The sequence below is a fragment of the Pseudorca crassidens genome, chromosome 12 (genome assembly GCF_039906515.1).
Source record: "Pseudorca crassidens isolate mPseCra1 chromosome 12, mPseCra1.hap1, whole genome shotgun sequence".
NCBI lineage: Eukaryota > Metazoa > Chordata > Mammalia > Artiodactyla > Delphinidae > Pseudorca > Pseudorca crassidens.
Window position 1 is genome coordinate 910726 of NC_090307.1, and position 17901 is coordinate 928626.

General features: G+C 46.8%; 1 protein-coding gene across 1 annotated transcript in view; it reads right to left on the reverse strand.

Moving 5' to 3' along the window:
• LOC137203166 (putative 2-hydroxyacid dehydrogenase SE_1879) overlaps positions 1-17901 on the reverse strand; it is a 22820-nt gene continuing 4919 nt past the window's right edge. Inside the window, 7 exon segments of the mRNA XM_067698779.1 lie at positions 1-455; positions 4367-4460; positions 5903-5917; positions 5920-6080; positions 7540-7711; positions 9224-9605; positions 16806-16895. Of these exon segments, the coding sequence (XP_067554880.1) occupies positions 299-455; positions 4367-4460; positions 5903-5917; positions 5920-6080; positions 7540-7711; positions 9224-9605; positions 16806-16871 (1047 nt within the window). The 5' untranslated portion in view covers positions 16872-16895 and the 3' untranslated portion in view covers positions 1-298.

Consider the following 17901-nt stretch of genomic DNA (forward strand, 5'->3'; position numbering starts at 1 on the left):
TCCGTAGACCTAGTGCAGGCTTTTGGACTTTGGACAAGTAATTCTCTGTGCTCAGTTTCATTACGAATCGTAACAACATAACTTCCCTCATACAGCTGCCTTGAGGATGAAGTGAGAGTGTAAGGAAAGAATTTAACAAACTTTCAACGGGTGGTAACTATGATTACTATTCCTTAAGTTTTTCATCTAAGTAGTATTAATTCAATCTATATAATGGACTCTTAACATACAAAGTTAGTGTTTTTTGTCCATTTAATCTGCCATGTTTTCATCCCATTGAATTCTCAGCCCACATAAATCATTTAAATAGCACTTCATTAGGAATAGGAAGGCCATTGAGAGAAGCCAGGATGCTTTCAACCAAATTTTCCATTGTCTGTCGTCTTGCTTGATGAGTTGCACTTCCAATGTGAGGTGTCAGAGTGACGTTCCTCAACTCCAACAAAGGATGATCTCTGAAATACAGATTAATTGAGGAAAACTATTCAGAGTTGTTTCATTTCTTTAATGTCATGTTATGGTTTCCTATCCCCTACGCTGAGATGGGGAAGGCTGTGGGAGCCTTATGGCGTACTCTTAATGACACCTAGGTATGACCACTGCTCATCTAACCCTGGTTTGGGTGACCCAGCATTTCTGGGTGGAAAATACGTATCCTAACTGCACCCAGGCCATTAGTTCACAATTGCACAACATGCATGATGGATTAAATGACACTGACCCACAGGACAAGAAAGGGCCTTGGGGAATTAGGTGTTGATCTAGGCATCTTGGGACAAGCTGAATGTGCCTTTCATGGGAATAGCATTCAGAGGGGAAAGATTTATTAACTAGAATTAGCAGATTAGAGGGAGCTCTCGTCCAGGAAGAAGGCAAAGGATGGGAGTTAGCCTGGAAAGATAATGAGGTTTTAGTGAAGTGGGTCAGGCAGACTCAAGCATAATGATGGATAATATTAGCACCCAGGATTGGGAAAGTGCTATGACCTGGCCCAGCGGGCATCCTGACTATTTTAATAGAGGCCAAAGTAGACATGTGGCAGTGGTCCCCCATCATAGATACTGAGGCTCAAGGGGCACACCCTTGAGAATCTTACAGACCCCAAACCTATGGAAGTTCTCTGGGGGCACCTGTAATTTATATCAATGCAGTTTGACTGCCCTCACCTCCAGGAATGACTGAAGTAAGACATATCCTGTGGTACAGTTAGCAGTGGTAGAAACTATTCTGAAAAACACTCATCCTCCCCTTATGAAGGAGGTGGGTCCTACTATATAACATCACACGCTGGAAAACAGTACAAGGGTGCGAACTGAGACAGGGTGACTGGCTTTGTCCCAACTGACTTGGAACCCAGAAAGAACTGAATCACGGCCAACTGTACAATACCTGCCCATAATAATATCTGGTGTATAGGCAAGAGACAATTTTGTTGAGAAGGCATAGCAAATACCTCTGCAATTGTTATTGATTTGTTATGTAATGAAACTGCATTGTACCACGACAATACTGCAATATGGTATAACACTGGCATTGTTGGTAAGATTTAAGTACCTCATGTAAATAAGTCAGATGATAATACTGACATTGACGATCAATGGGAAATGACTGGCCTGAGGAAATACTGGATTTAGGTCAATACCAGCTAATTTATATACTAAATAGTGCTACACAAGTTCATCATAATGTACAAATAGTGGTAGATCAAGAGGTTGGGGGGAACAAGTAATCATATTGGTACAAAAATACAATGGGTTAGTTTCTTTAAATCTATCCCTGCCCCACATTGGCTCCTCCAAATGTTAGGCGAAGTCATACTGTATCTGTCATATAAATACCGTAATAAATGTAGATAATCCAATAAACACCATTTTGCTCTGAGACAGCTAAGGCCAAGGGCCAGTGGCTGGCCTGTGTAGTAAAGAATTAACTCAGCAGGCAGGCTTGGAGTTCTTGAACCCTGCACATTCCAAAGATAGGACTGGCCTTTGACTGGCCTCTGGAAGATAACCTGTGAGCCCCTGAGATGCACTGCCTGGTAAGAGTGTCTTATACTTGGGGCCTTGAGCAAAGCCAGATAGTTTATGCTAGTGATTTAATTTGTGGTGAATACCTGTTTTTGTTCGCCTAGGGCTCTAGGCCAATCTGTATCAGTTTGACCTCTGCAGGCTCTGGAGACGACGAAGCCAGTGTCAGACATGTGGGCACTCCACACCTACATGACCGACCCCCTGATACCAACACTGGGATGAGCTTCCCTGGTTGGAAATACTTAACGTGTGTCGTCACACACCATTGCTGGAGGTGGTAGCACTGTCCACACAACTCCATTGGGGGGACAACTGGAAGTGCAAGCCTGGTTCTCCTCGACTCCCCTATGAGTTTTCTCCCTTTGCTGATTTTAAACTATATCATTTCACTGTAATAAGCTGTAACTGTGAGTAGAAAAGCTTTTCTGAGTTCTGTGAGTCTTGCTAGCAAATCATTAAGGCTGAAGGTGATCTTGGGGACTCCTGGCGCTATTGGCAAATGAAGTTTTTCTTTTTAAAATAATATGCAGGGGGCTTCCCTGGTGGCGCAGTGGTTGAGAGTCCACCTGCCGATGCAGGGGACGCAGGGTCGTGCCCCGGTCCGGGAGAATCCCACATGCCGCGGAGCGGCTGGGCCCGTGAGCCATGGCCGCTGAGCCTGTGCTCCGCAACGGGAGAGGCCACAGCAGTGACAGGCCCGCATACCGCAAAAAAAAAAAAACCACAGTAAATCCTTTTGTAAAGCAAAGAATACTTATGTAGTATGACTAAATAACCACAGGTTTCCGACTTTTTAAATTACTTTTTTCACAGTAAGTGGCATCAAAATGTCTCCCTGAAAAACCAAGATGAAAACTCAGACCTATCTGATAAATATACAGATTAGAAATTAACATGGGATCTGAATATAAGTTATTCATAAAATAGTTGTTAAACCTCTTGGCCACAAAAATGATTTCACATGGGACACTGGGAGTGCATCACCTATTAGAATAAACTAAGCTTTGGGATATAACCCTAGTATTTGCCTTGTGACTTGTGAGTAAAAGTTCATTTTAGCAGGCAACAGGGGTGATGACATGACTTCTCCATTTTTGAGTAAGTTGACAACTGTCTAAAATGGTCATGCTTCTTCATTTATATAGAAATTATTTTCTGTTCTAGATTAGTTGCTCTCTTATTTGGTCTTTACGCTCTTAAAAATTGAGAACCCCAAAGAACATGTGTTTATGAGGGTTATGCCTATCAACATTTATTGTATTAGAAATTAAAACTGAAAAAAATTTAATACAATCATACAGAAGCACACATTTCATTAGCTGTCAGAGTGATGATGTCATCACATGTCCTTAAGTCTCTGGAAGACTCCACGGTACACTTGTGTGAGAAAACATGAGTGGAAATAAATAACGTCTTACAGTATCATGAAAATAGTTTTGACTTGGGAGCTCCTCTCTAGTTGCTAGACAGGATGCTGCCTGATTCATGAATTATTAAATAAATCCAGTTAGACCTTTAAAAAGAAAAAAAAATTAGTTTTGACTTCACAGACCCCCTGAAAGGGTCTCCAGACCACATTTTGAGAAACTCTGCTCTGAATAAATTATTGTTTTTCTCAGAAATGTCTGTAAGTTCTATGACCAATCTTGATAAACTTAGGTATTAAATTTGGTCATAATGTCAAACATTCATCTGACAGTAATTTGCTTACTGGATAGAAATCAAAGCTGGAGGAATCAAAGCTAGGAATAGCTGGTTTAATGAATGACAGCATCAAGATTCCAAATAAGTGACAGACCAAGACTCCAGTCCCAACAGGCTGGATCACTGGGTCAAAACACACAAGCAAATGAAATTAAATACAAATAAATGTAAAATTCCACACATAAACTTAAAAAACAATTGAGAGAATAACAATTTCAATTTTAGCTGACTAAAAACTTAACGAGTTAAGGTGCAGTGAGGCTTCGAGGAAGGGTGCTGCCAACACAGCCTTTGTGTAATTTCTCTACAGTGGTCAGGCCACAACATGAATACTGTGTGCCATTCTCAGGAGCACATTTTCAAAGGACTGTAAAATCTAAAGTGCTGGAAGGCAAGGTGTCTGGAAATGACATCATTTAGGCTGCAACTGAAGGATAGGAAGATACTTAGCCTCAAAAAAAGAGAGACTAAGATGAAATGTAGTGGTTGTCTTAAAACACATGAAGGTTTGTAAAGAGGAGAATAATCAGAGCTCGCCTTTGATGCTGCAGAAGGCAAACCAGGGTCGGTGGGTAAAGGGAGGACTACTTGGCTTGATCTGAGAACGGCTGTCCTGTGCAGTCTCCATCCACGGCAGGGGTTCTGGGTACGTCACATCCAGTGCTGCTGCTTTAATGACCCCGGTCTGAAGGGCTTCCACCAGGGCGTCTTGATCAACTAACAGACCTGGGTGGACGAGACCCCTCCTCGGTAGGTCCCACAGACAGTGCACTCTGGTCACATTCACTACTGTTCAAACATGTCTTGATCTTGTCACAGGTTTGACAGCATGTGAACTTCATTCTGCCATTTCGTTCTCAGACACTGAGAGCCTGCTACATGCCAGGCGGCGCACTAAACCCTTTACAGATGCTGTCTCGCCACCTCCTCCACTTACCCAGCAAAAGTCAATACTCTTTTTACACGTGAGGCTTGTAGGTTACATGCTCAGCCAAAGTCACATGCTTCTAAAGCATCTACCCAGATCCGAGGCCAGGTCTGTCTGACCCTGAGCCTGGGCCCTGCCACTTCACCACACCGCCTCCCAAAGCCACCGCAGGGTTCCGGGAAACAGCCCCCAGATAGTAGTTTTAGGTACACGTTAAAAAACCAAACAGCCACAAACATCACCCATAACTGCATTTCAAATACAAGATAGCAGCAGCAGCTGAGAAGGAAACCCCTTCCTCCCAGCAGAGACCTTCAAGGAACCTCCTTCCCGCTGGCGTGCTGAGCCGCCCTACAGGTCAAGACACAGCACCCAGCCTGCCTGTGCTGCTGGTGGAGAAACCTAGTCCCAAGCTCCTACCTGGGGTGTTTGTTTTTCCAGAATCTTTACTTCGTCACCGACCTCTGACATTACCAAAAGCATATAATGCACTGGTCCTTCCTGCTCATCTACAGGGTCTGAATTTTCAGAAAACCTTCAAGCATACTAGCTTGGCCCTGTGGGGTTTCACGGCAAGCCCTGTTTTCCTTGTTTTACAGATGAGACACAGGTGGCTGCTGGTGACACCAGCTCTCACATGTCTTCTGCCCCTGATCCCAAGGGCAAGCCGCCTGCACGTTTGAGGCCAGCACCGATCCTCCCGTGTGCTGGCACCCCCAGCGTCGAGCACTCCGATGCTTTCTTCTTCACAAATGCCACACCAACGCACCAGAAAATCTGGTTATCGCGCGGGGCCTAAAGCCGCCTGTATGCAAACACACAAAGCTCTACGAAAATGTCAGAGAACCAACCAAACAAACTAACACAAAGTTATTTTTTTAAACTGAGGCTCTGAAAATTCATCCCCATAAATTTTGCTTGATTATACGTGGAAGGTCAAACTGATTCTGCTACCTGAGGAGATGCCCGTACTTGGATCTGAAAACCCCACAGTGTACGATTCTCATTCTTTTTGTTACTAATTTGAGGTTCAAAATGATGTGAAGACAAAAATCAGACGTATTTCTACATATAAAGTAAAACCCCTTTAACTCACCACCCAGCAGTCTAAGTGGATTTTTCAGACCATTCAGGGAAAAGCTTGCCTGGGAATGCTGAGAGGATGGCCATGGCTGGGGGCGGGGCCCTCCTGCACAGCCCCCACAGCCCCCCAGCCTCCACACAGCGGTGGAGCGCGCACCGCTGCCGATGTTGAGAGAGTAGCAGTGCGCTCCATCGCACTCAGCTCGCGCTTCCCGATCAGGCCCCGGGCCTGGGGCGTCAGGCTCACAGCCAACATCACAAAGTCCGATCGCTGAAGCAGGTCATCCAGCCTCTCACAGCAAGTGGCCCCAATGGCTTCCTCCTCCTCCGATTTTCTATGAAGGGAACAAGGGAGAAAAACCACGTTCTCTAGTTAGAAATTCATCAACTCCCGGAAGGAGTTTCTGAGAGGAGCCATGGACTCAGTCTGTCCTCCCGTGGGCCAGACCCCCACCTGGGTCCAGAGGCGGCTGGACCCCGAGGCCAGGGCTCACCCATGGAAACGCCGTGGGCGTCTCTGGGTGCTCTGAGCCCCGTGTCTGTGGGGTGTCACACCAGACTGCGAGCCCCTTGAGGTCAGGAGCTTCCTCTCACTCAACTTTGAGCCCCCAGAGTCTGGTACAAGCCCGATGGTGTCAGACATGCTTTCAGTGACGTCCAGCATTGCTGCATATGAGCAGACATATCAGAATTTCCAGAGAAAAATAACAAAACGGGAGAGAGCCTGGGAGTGCCATCTGTTCAACAGAGAGCAAGGATCCAAGGGTCTGGTGCGGGCAGGATTGAGTGCTCTGTTTTGGGTCCAATCCTAACTCCTGCTCTGGGCACCCCAGACAGCTGATTATTCAACAGAAATTCCAAGCTCCAGGAGGTCACAGCATCCCTGGTAGCCGCTACTGCCCTACAAATATGGAATACAAAAATACATGAATTCTTTCTACACATCTTGGCCACAGAGCACCTGAAGGAAAGAGGAACGACCAGCACACGCTGCCACTGTGAAAGCCCTGCCCACCTCACACGCCTTGTCCTGGCCTCTGCGGCGGCCCTCACCGCACTGGGAGCGGTGACAGCTACCGAAGCCTCGCCACTATCCACTGTGCAAACAGGGTGACTGAAAAGAGGGCAGTCCTGATGTGAAGTCTCCCAGCTCACCCTGCCTCTGGGAGTGGAAATCTATTCCGTGGCAACAGAAGCCACTGAAAGGCTGCGAACAGCGCCATCATCTGGCCGGTCTGCAGACGGGGCTGAAGTTCGAGAGCAGAGAGCAGCCCCTTAGAGGGCAGGGCAGGTGAGAAAGGCCGGGGCCTAGGCCGGTGGCAGGTGGCAGCGATGAAGTGAGAGTGAACAGGCAGGTCTGAGGGTTGTTCTGAGACAAAATTAACAGGACTGGGTGTTGGGCTGAATGCTGCTGGTGGAGTATGAGGAAGAGGGTTTCAGACTGAATACTGGGGGGGGAAGCATACACCTGTGTGTTATGTGTGTTCAAGTGTGGACAGCATCTCCCATGACCAGAAAGAATCACTGTACAAACTGAAACAGAGCACAGCTGTAGGTGAGCCAAAATCTCTTTTCCCTCTGGTGAAATTTTTTCAATGAAGAGAAGATTATCTGCTGCATTTGTGGGTGATCATAAAAACACAACAGTCCCTTCCTTGATCATCAGTCCTTTTTGGAGAAACAGAATAGGGGAATTGTATGAAAAGTGGAGGAATAATATATCTAAACTATATTTAAGGCAGTGATGGTGCAAGTTCTGCTCAGTCAATTTCAAGTCCATTTTCTGAATTTTACCTGCGTTTCCTACTGCGGTAGAGAATCTCCATTTCAAATGCTCTGGCCCTCTGAGCGATCTTACAGCCAATGCTCCCCACGCCGATAATTCCCAGAGTGGTCCCTGTCACTTCTTAACCCATCCAGTTTGTAGAAAAGTTCTCTGTATGTGGCGAAATGGCCAAATGATGACCTAAAATAAACACGATGCAGAGTGGGCAGTGTGGACAGCACCACACACAAAATCCCCACAACCCTCACTGGGCCGCCAGAAGGGGAGACGAGGCTACAGGAAGTCCAGGGCGGACACTGGGTGCTCACTCATTCCTATCCGACAGCAAAATGTTTCTGCAAGGGAAGAATGACAGGAACAGGGCAGTTTCCTCATAACAAACCCCAGCCTCCTGGCAGAATGCTTTAAAAGAGCAACTTCTGGAACTTCCCTGGTGGTGCAGTGGTTAAGACTCCAGGCTCCCAATGCAGGGGGCCCGGGTTCGATCCCTTGTCAGGGAACTAGATCCCACATGCATGCCTCAACTAAGAGTTCATATGCCACAACTAAGGAGCGCATGTGCTGCAACTAAGGAGCAGGCGAGCCACAACTAAGGAGTCTGCCTGCCGTAACTAAGACCCAGTGCAACCAAATAAATAAATATTAAAAAAACAAACCCAGCAACTTCTTTCACATTAAGGGAGGATTTCTGGTTAAAATTTGTTGGTTTTGGCGTGTGCAAGTGTCTGTACATTTGTTACTACATGTATGTGTGTGTGTGTGTGACTGTGCATATGTTTGTGTGTGCATGTGTGTGTGTCTGTGAGTGTGCACACGTGAACCAGCAGTCAGAAACAGAACCGGCTCGGACTTCCCTGGTGGCGCAGTGGTTAAGAATCCTCCTGCCAATGCAGGGGACAGGGGTTCAATCCCTGGTCCGGGAAGATCCCACATGCCGCGGAGCAACTAAGCCTGTGCACCACGACTACTGAGCCTGCGCTCTAGAGCCCGCAAGCCACAACTACTGTGCCCGTGTGCCACAACTACTGAAGCCCACGCGCCTAGAGCCCGTGCTCCGCAACAAGAGAAGCCACCGCAGTGGAAGCCTGCGCACCGCAGCAAAGAGTAGACTCCGCTTGCCGCAGCTAGAGAAAGCCCGCGGGCAGCAACAAAGACCCAACGCAGCCAAAACTTAAAAATTAAAATTAAAATATTGGAAAAAAAAAAAAAAGAAACAGAACCTGCTTGGTTCTTGCCTCCTTTCCTCAAGCCCCTTCACCCCAGAGCTCCACCAGGACGACGGCCAAGTGCTGAAGTGCTGCGCTGCTCCTCGCGGGGTGCGCCCAGCCAGGTCCAGTGTGTGGGGAGCTGGGGTTCTGCCTGCTCACTTGGGGGCCTTCACCCCAGGGTAGCATGCTGAACGGCCAGTGAACTACTCCAAGGGCATTTCCGCAGTGGTGCTGAAAGTACTTCACACGTTGCGTAGTTAGTGGAATTTGGTGGAGGAGAAAACAGTGTATCAGACAGATCACGTGGACTGTATGAGCCTGGGTGCCAAGCTTGGCCCTGACTAGGCTGAAACAACCAAAAGTCGCTTCAAGTTCAGGGCAACAAAGTCCTGGACGCAGTGTGAAGAGATCAGGGCCTTATTAGGTGTGATATTAAGTATCTGTCATCTGATCTCTGGAAAACAAACGTCTCCTGCCTGTTTACCTTCCACGACTCTCTGAGCTGCGGCCAGCAGCAAGGCCATCCCCAGGTCTGCCGTGGGGTTGGAAACGGCGTGTGGCGTGTTGGCCGCCTTCACACCAAAGCTGGCAATAAGTCCCGGGTCCAGGTGGTCCGGCCCCGCCCCTATGCCAGCGACGATCTTCAAGCAGGTCGGGGTGCGCAGCTCCTGGCTAACGGCCGGCCTTCCGCCCCAGACGTACACGGCTCGGGTCTTTGGACCCAGCTGTGTTTTATTTTCCAAAAATTCTTGCATGGTAATGAGATTAAAGCGTTTCTGCAGGTCTCCAGCATGATCTTCACATATACCATACTGTCCTTCAAGTCCAGACACCAAAACTCCAGGTAGGTCCTGATCGCCCGTGGCCTGCAGAAAGATAGATGCAATTTCTGCTGTCAGAGTCTTCAAGAGAACAACCCATATGCTCTTCTACTGCTCTTCAGATTTTCTAAATTACAACAGGACTGGAATTCATTTTATTTCCTGGAAAAATTCCTGTAAAACCTGTAACACAGCAGAGCTGGACTCTGAAGGTACCCATGCTCCCATCACTGCCACTTTCCTCCCCACCCGACGGGGGTCTTTATTTCTGCCCTTCGGCTGCGGTGGCAGCCTCCGGGCCCCCTCCGACGGCACTCCTCGTGATCAGGCCCTCGTGAGACCCCCAGCCTGGAGTGCACTTCTCGTGAAGAGAACGCAGCAGAAGTGAAGGCGGGTCCTGCTCTCCCCTGCTCCCCGCTCTCCCGGGGGGCCAGGGCCATGCTGGGAGGCAGCCCTGTGCCAAGGCCCAAGTGAGTGAGAGGCAGGACTTAAGAGGCTGGCCAACGGCCTGGGAGCCTAGGGATGACCGCAGCCCTGGCCAGCGCCTTGACTAAAGTTTCCCGAGGGACCCTGAGCCAGAACCGCCCAGGTAAGCCACTCCTGGACTCCGACCTGAAGACATAGCGGGTAACAGAAGTTTATGATTTTCAGCCACTAAAATTTAGGGTAATTTTATGCAACAATAACTAACAAATAAAACTGACCATCTTTTACTGTGAAAGTAAAAGATACTTTTTACTGTCTGTCAAACAAATAATGTTTTATGTTCTTTGTTCCTAATTAAAAAGAAGATATCTTTAACATTTTATAGCTTTCTTCCAAAAAGAAAACCAGTTGCTTTCAAGAGTTGAGGCTAGTGAATGTATTTTATCTTTGGGTCACAAACTTAGCTAAAAATGTTTACAATGTGTTCAAAGCTCAGAGCATAATGGGCTAAAAAACTTGTTTACTTTTTGGACTTTCAGTAAAAGATTAATAGAGTTTCATTCAAGATAAGATCTCAGCTATTTTGATAGAAAGGAGTCTCAACTCCTGACTGCTTTGACGTTGGTTATGGAGCAATGGCACACAGCCATCACACCATTATTGTCAGTGGTCGTACATGGAAAAGATCCAAGATCCTCCAAGTGACTCGTGGCCGCTCCACGAGTGAAGAGGGAGACAGTCCCAGCCGGGGCACATAGACGCAGCAGGGATGGGAGCACCGGGCACGTTCAAGAGCTCGCTCCATCCTTGGGCTCTGTCTCTTGCTCCATAATTCCTTTCACGAGCACCAGCCTCTGACCATCTCCACTCACAGCCAGGAGTCCAGCAAAGGAGCACGAGACCGGAAGTGGGACCCGCCGTCAACAGCTTCCTGAGAAGGAGCGTGAGCCCTGTTCGCTGCTGATGCCGAGCCCTGTGCGCAGAGGAGCGGGCAGGGCCGCAAGATGAGAACTTTGGCTCCGGCACAGCTCTGCGGCTGATCAAATGTCTCCCGGGCTTCCTGCGTTCTTGGTGAAACCGGAGTGATATCAACAGGTAGTGCTTTATAGTTGCACCGTAAGATCATATTTCATTCTCCTCCCCTAATTTCTGCATAAAGAGAGCTAAGTGGACATGCCTCTGGCAGGTGTCCTTGCATGCACAGTACTGACATGACGGTTAGGTCGGGAACATTCTGACCACAAAGGAACTCACCACAAAGTAGGTGTATTTTTACACAACTGCATTTCGTCTAAGTCAAAAGATAAACCCATGTGTGAAATTTGGAAAAGTCAAAAATTTTACAGCTTTGTTTTTGGTTAACAGAGTGATAGTTCAGACATGAAAATGCAGTTAGACTACGTTTTCTAACTGCTATGTGCATTCTCCTTACACTGTTTAATTTGAACTGCTAGCACAGATTAAAAATTAGTTTTCTCCTTGCGAAATGATTGCTTAATTTAAAAATAAAAGAATATGTATTAACTTTGTGGAAATTGCCTTCAACAGACCCAAGCCTCTAAATTCAGGGTTTTCTTCTTTTAAAGTCCCTGTAAAATTGAGACCCAGAAAGAAAAATAAAGTAGAATGAACTTCCAACCTCTTCTTTCAAAGGAAAGTAAGACCGACGTTTGTATAGCACTCACGAGAGGGAAGTGTGGAGGGAGGCATGCAGACCCGTGACCAGTGACTATGACTGCCCAGCGGGACTCTGGGCCCAGAAGAGGACAGGGCAGGAGGAGTTCTGGGGTAACACAAGCACAGAGAGAACAAATTCAAATCACAGAAGGGGCAAGGACGGGGGCAGGCAAGGGGCAGGGGAGTAAGGAAGGTATTTTTAACTTAAAAAGCAAAAATGAAAATAAAAACCAACTGCAACCAATAAAAATATGTTTTAGTTTTTGGGACAAAGAGAAAGAAACAAAGACGGGGTGAGGGCAGCAAGAGGGCAAACAGGACCGAGTGCAAAGGAGGAGCTGGGCGTTGGGTTCAGGCTGCTCGGCCTGGCTGTGCTTCCCTCTGAAACCCGCTATCCTCCAACGTAAAGTGAGGGGAACAGACAGCCTGGCATGGTGGCCCTGACAGTGAAAGAGAACACTCAGAGCCTGGAGAACCTACTGCAAGCCTTCAATGAATGGGCGTTACTAATGTTTAAATCTGAACGACAATTTAGATATTTACCCAAGTGTCTAGAAACAAACTTACACCAAAGAGGGAGACTGAATTCATACAACACAGTAACATTTCTTAAAATCCTATTTCCTCATGAAGCTTCCTCTCTTAATATTTGAGAGGTGAGTCCAATACCACCCCCATCATCCTCACATACCCAACGTGCCAAGACTTGCTTCAAACTGGCACCAACTGACTTTCAACTTCTCTCCCTGCCACTCTGTCCTCTTATCCTCTCTCCAATCCCTTTCAAAGTCTATCCTCACCTCACCTACCAAGCAGTTCTCTGCCCTGTCTATGGGTATAAAATTAAAGTTGTTTGCTTTTTGTCCTCTACAGATCCCCAGCCCAGATTCTGCTCCAAAGAGGCTCAGAAAACAGCCTGGGAAAAAAAAAAAAGAATTCTCCGTAATGAGGGGTAGGTGACGCCATGGTTAGCCCCTCTGCTTTTATAATCATCCTTAGCTTGATATTCTGGATTTGCTGGAGAACAATCTGTTCACTCATGACTAGGTAAGAGTACCTAAAAGTTTAAGATATACCAAAGGGCATATCCTTGAGGGTGTGTTTGCTAGTTCTAGCTTAATGAAAACTGCACTGTTTACACCCTTTATGTGAGGTTTCTCCAGTCACCAGGTATCAACAAATCCAATGTAATTTAAAACCAATACTGTCACAATGTGTCTCGGCAAAAACAGTTGCTTCCCTCCTAAGAAATGGTTTGTCAGGACCTGCTAAACATTAAGGAAAAGAAAGACAAGATAAAAAAAACCTGGGGACTTCCCTGGTGGCGCAGTGGTTAAGAATCCACCTGCCAATGCAGGGGACACGGGTTCAAGCCCAGGTCCGGGAAGATCCCACGTGCCACGGAGCAACTAAGTCCGTGCACCACAACTACTGAGCCTGCGCTCTAGAGCCTGTGAGCCACAACAACTGAAGCCCGTGCACGCCTAGAGCCCGTGCTCCGCGACAAGAGAAACCACCACCGCAGTGAGAAGCCCGCGCACCGCAGTGAAGAGTGTCTCCTGCTCGCCACAACTAGAGAAAGCCCACGCAGCAATGAAGATCCAAAACAGGCAAAAATAAATATATTAAAAAACCCAAACAAACCTGGATTCATGCAGGGGAATAAACTATAAAATCTGACGTGGATACCTGAATCTATTCATTTAAAGCTTAATCTGCCACGGCCTGGAGCTGAGAAAAAAGTACCTGTCCAAAATGACCTTTAGATTCTGGCAGTGTCTGAAGCCGCCTTAAGTCTTCTCTCGAACAAGGCAGGTACAAATAACAACAATGTATTTTCCTTATTAAATTCTTCAGGATCGTGCCCTGCGAGCCCAGAAGGGTCTTAGAATTCTAATGCTGCCCACCTGCCCCAGGTGAAGTTCGAGGTCAGTCACACCACGCGGCAGAGCTCAGTCCAGTCTCCCGCCCACAACGCGACATCCGGGTCTTTTAAAAAGACCCCAGACTTAAGGGACGCTCCAGCAGGCCCAGTCTCCCAGGCAAGACCCGGACAGCGAAGGCGCGAGGTCAAAGAGCGTAGTGCCCCCGCCCCAGTCCTACGGCCAGCCACGCTAGAGCCGGGCCCCAAAGCTCGTCGACCACACCTCCCAGCCAAGCCCCCAAACCGCCGACCACACACCTTCAGCCACGCCCTAAGCCCGCCTGCCGTGCCCAAGGCCACGCCCCAAGCCCCACAGCTTGGTCCTCGTCTGCTAGCCCCGCCCAATCAACTAGGCCGCGCCCACATCTCCGGCGTTCGGTTCGCGGCCGGGAACTCTGGGCGCCAGGACTGCGCATGCGAGAAGCCACCCGGAGGGCAGGTTGCCGAGGCCCCGCGCCTGGCGGGCGGGCTTGGGGTGGAGCCTCTTTCAGGAGCGGAGTCTGGGTGGTCGAGTGTGGGGACTGTGTGGTGGGGAAGGTTACTGGCCTGCTTCAGCGTGAGGAGTGTGAAAATTAATACACAGAAACCTCACTTAAGATGGAGCCGGGAGTCCAGAAGGGATAGCTCTGGCACCACTCCCCCTCGATTGGAGATCCAGCAGGAAGAACGGCACTACCTCGCTACACGCGAGGAAGGAAGCCTTTCTCCGCGTCTGGAAACAGCCCAGCCAATGGGAAGCTACTACACTTCCAACTCGGGGTTCCCTCCAATGGGCTCTTTGTTTATAACAAGCAGCCACGCCCAACTCCCCCTTCTCTTCTATAAAAGGGTTTCCCCTGCGTTGTTCTTTGCCCTTGCCTGTCGTTTGCCATAGGTTGAGCGTTTTAAATTGCAGTTTTTTGCTGTTCCTGAATAAACCCATTCTGCTGGTAGAGTAATCAGCTATTTTATTGTTTTAGGTCGTCGGGTGGGGGGACCTTGCGGGGGCGCATTGTTGGGCAGGGTCTGCACGCTGGCGCCTGGCTGGCTTCTGTAAAGAGCAAGTCTCACCCTGAGATCAGGACTGCCTTCTTCCCGGGAAAGTGGGCAGTGGATGACGCAGGCCCTCCCTGCGGCAAGAGGCCTCCTCCTTTTTGGCGCTGCCTAGGCCCTGCTCTAAGTCACCCGCGAGGGTTTACTCCTGTGTCTCCACGGTTCTGGGTCAGTGTGTCACAAATTCAGTCATTTTTCATAGTCACACACCATCTGTGTTGCTATTTACTAATTTTCTCCCCTAAGTAAATTAAAAATCAACTCAAGTTGATTTACTTACTTACCTAGTCAAAAATAATACTATCTGGGGATATCTCCGGTATTTAGACTAGATGGTACTACTGAGAGCAGGTAATGAACAGGTATAGTCCTCTTTAGGAAACACTGATGAGCGTTTCATCCAGTGTCCTGGCTTCACTTGCTGCCTTCTACTCTGATGGCTCTCAAACTTTTATCTCCAGCCCAGAACTCCTCTCTGGCAGCTTTCATTACCCTGATGCTAGTCTCCCTACTTCCCTCTCTTCAAGTACTCCCTTTGCAATCCTTTCTCCTGTACATGGCAGCCTAGATGCCTGAAGGACATATAAATCTGACATGTTAATCCCCTCTTAAAGCCCCTTGTTCATATGGTAGAGTACAAAATCCTAAGCACAGAGGTCCCATTATCTGGCCTGCCCACCCAGCAAACCACTTGTGTGTGCTGATCATTTCAGCTGCACATTTACCCAAACTGCCATGCTCCTGGCACTGGACTTGTTCCCTGGCTGCCCGGACTGGACCCCAGCTCTTCCCCTAGTTCTCACTCATCTTGCAGGTCCCCATTTAAGCGTAATATCCTCAAGGAAGCCTTTCCTGAACTCCTTAAACTAAGTGTGTTCCTGCTAAATGTTCTCTTAATACCCTAAACTCTACCTGTAGGACTTTGCTGTGAATCCAAATTCAGGGTACGATCTCCTGTGTAACGTCAGGCCTTCTGCTAGACTACACTCCATGAGGGCAGGGACTCAGTCTTGTTATTGTTCTATTTCTTGATAACAGCACCTGATATCCTGTCTGGCACATGTACATGCTCAATAAATATTTGTTGAAAAACTAAAGAATAAATAAAATACAAATAAGGGAGGAAAGCTTCTTAGAACTGTTTGGAAAGTCTAGACTGAAAGAGGACATAGAGTTTTACTATTCTATCTCAAGATCATAAAAAAGCTCTTGAGAAAGCATCGCCTTGCAAAAGTGAATACTACCTGTCACAAAAGATTATTTGGAGTTTTATTACCATCCAGCTACCTAGCCAGAGGGCCTCTATTGAATTTGGTCCAGCAAGAAGAATTCACAGATTGCCAGAATCCCTGCTGTGTTCAGTTGGGAGTAAATATAATGAAAAAATTAGAATTTGATAAAACTGGCCTTAATTTTTAAATTAAATACACGTTACAAATACACAATGTTATAAAATATGCATGTTATGAAAACAGCAATAAAATGAGCCCCTGGTTATATACCACCAAACTTAAGAAATATACCATTACCGCTGCTTTTGAATTTCCCTGTGCCACTCCCTGCTGCTCCAGATATAACTCCTATCTTGAATTTTATGATATAGATAGATAGATAGAAAATCTGCCTAAATAATATATTGTCTGGTTTGGCATATTTTTGCATTTTATGTTAATGGAATTATACCTTATGTAGTCTTTGGTAACCTGCTTTTTTTCTAAGCTTGTCAGTATGTGAGATTCATCCCCGTTTATACATGGAGGTGTAGTCATTCATCTTTACAGCTATATAATATCAATAAATACACCTCAGTTTATCTATTTTTCTGCAGTCAGATATTTGCATTGCTCTTAGGGTAAGTAAGGTTGAGCGCTGGCCACTTTCAAAGAGAGCACACTGCATAAATTTGAGGGTTTCTCCCAAGAGTTCAACTCTGGTCCCTTTAGCAGGCCTGGATGTAGAAATTTCTTCAGCTAAGCATACAGTCCTGGGTGACAGGGTCTTTTGCCTCCTGACCATTTCCCACCCAAAGTGAGGGGTTCTTTTAGAACTCCTTTGCTTGGCTTGAGGCAGGATGGAAGCATCCCTCTCTTTCCGAAAGAGAAGAGAATGAGAATGGAACTGTACATCACTCCACAACTTCCTCCAGAGAAACGATGTCACAATTTTTCCCTAACACATTTTCTTACCTCCTCTGCAAAATCTGGAAAAATCTGGTCTGCCTTCTTTATTTGGAATATGGCATTTTCAATCATTTAATCTTCAATTTGGGGCCTCTGCTGAAATTGAGAGGAAAGTCTCACTGTAACATTGTCTTACATATGACTTAAAACATTTCTTCTTTTAAAAATGCAAATCCCTCTAGAAAAGTTATAAGCCTCTCCAGTGATTTTTTTATTAGTAACAATTAGTTCAGTCAAATTGCCGCCTTCTCAACTTAACTCAAGCCAGTTGCTCTGCAGGAATGGGCACTCTGTCCGGACATGTGTATCCTTTCCCAGTTAGGAGACACAGGGACATCTTCCACCAAACATCTGTCTTGCTCTTACTTGAGAACATGAGACTGCATTATTTAATGCTTATGTTTAGTCATTTTTTTAAATGAAGAATTCAATTTCTAAAGACAAAATGTAATTAAAGGAACTTCCCTGGTAGTCCAGCGGTAAAGAATCCGCCTTACAATGCAGGGAACATGGGTTCAATCCCTTGTCAGGGAACTAAGATACCACATGCCCAGGGGCAACTAAGCCCGTGTGCCACAACTACTGAGCTCTAGCACGCCTCAACTAGAGCCCGCCTACTGCAAACTACAGAGCCCACACTCTGGAACCCGCGCGCCACAACTACAGAGCTCATGCACCCTGGAGCCTGCGTGCCACAACTAGAGAAGAGAAAACCCGTGCACCACAACCAAGAGCCCGCGCACCTCAATGAAAGATTCCGCATGCCACAAGGAAGATCCTGAGTGCCGCGACGAAGACCCGACGCAGCCAAAAATAAATAAATAAATAAATAATAAATAAATCTTTTTAAAAAATGTAATTCAAGAAGTTTGATTAACTCAGAGATGAGTTAGCCTATTTATTCCCATTCTCTAAATGATCAGATACTTTTTGAGGAAATGGAAGTAGAAATGCAGAGTCTTGGTCAAATAATCGATTTTTCTTGTCTGGGCTGGCGACTTCAACTCATTCTTTGAGGCCACTATTACCAAAATCAGACAAAGATACCACAAGAAAACTACAGACCAATATCCCTTGTGAGTTACAGACACAAAATCTTCAA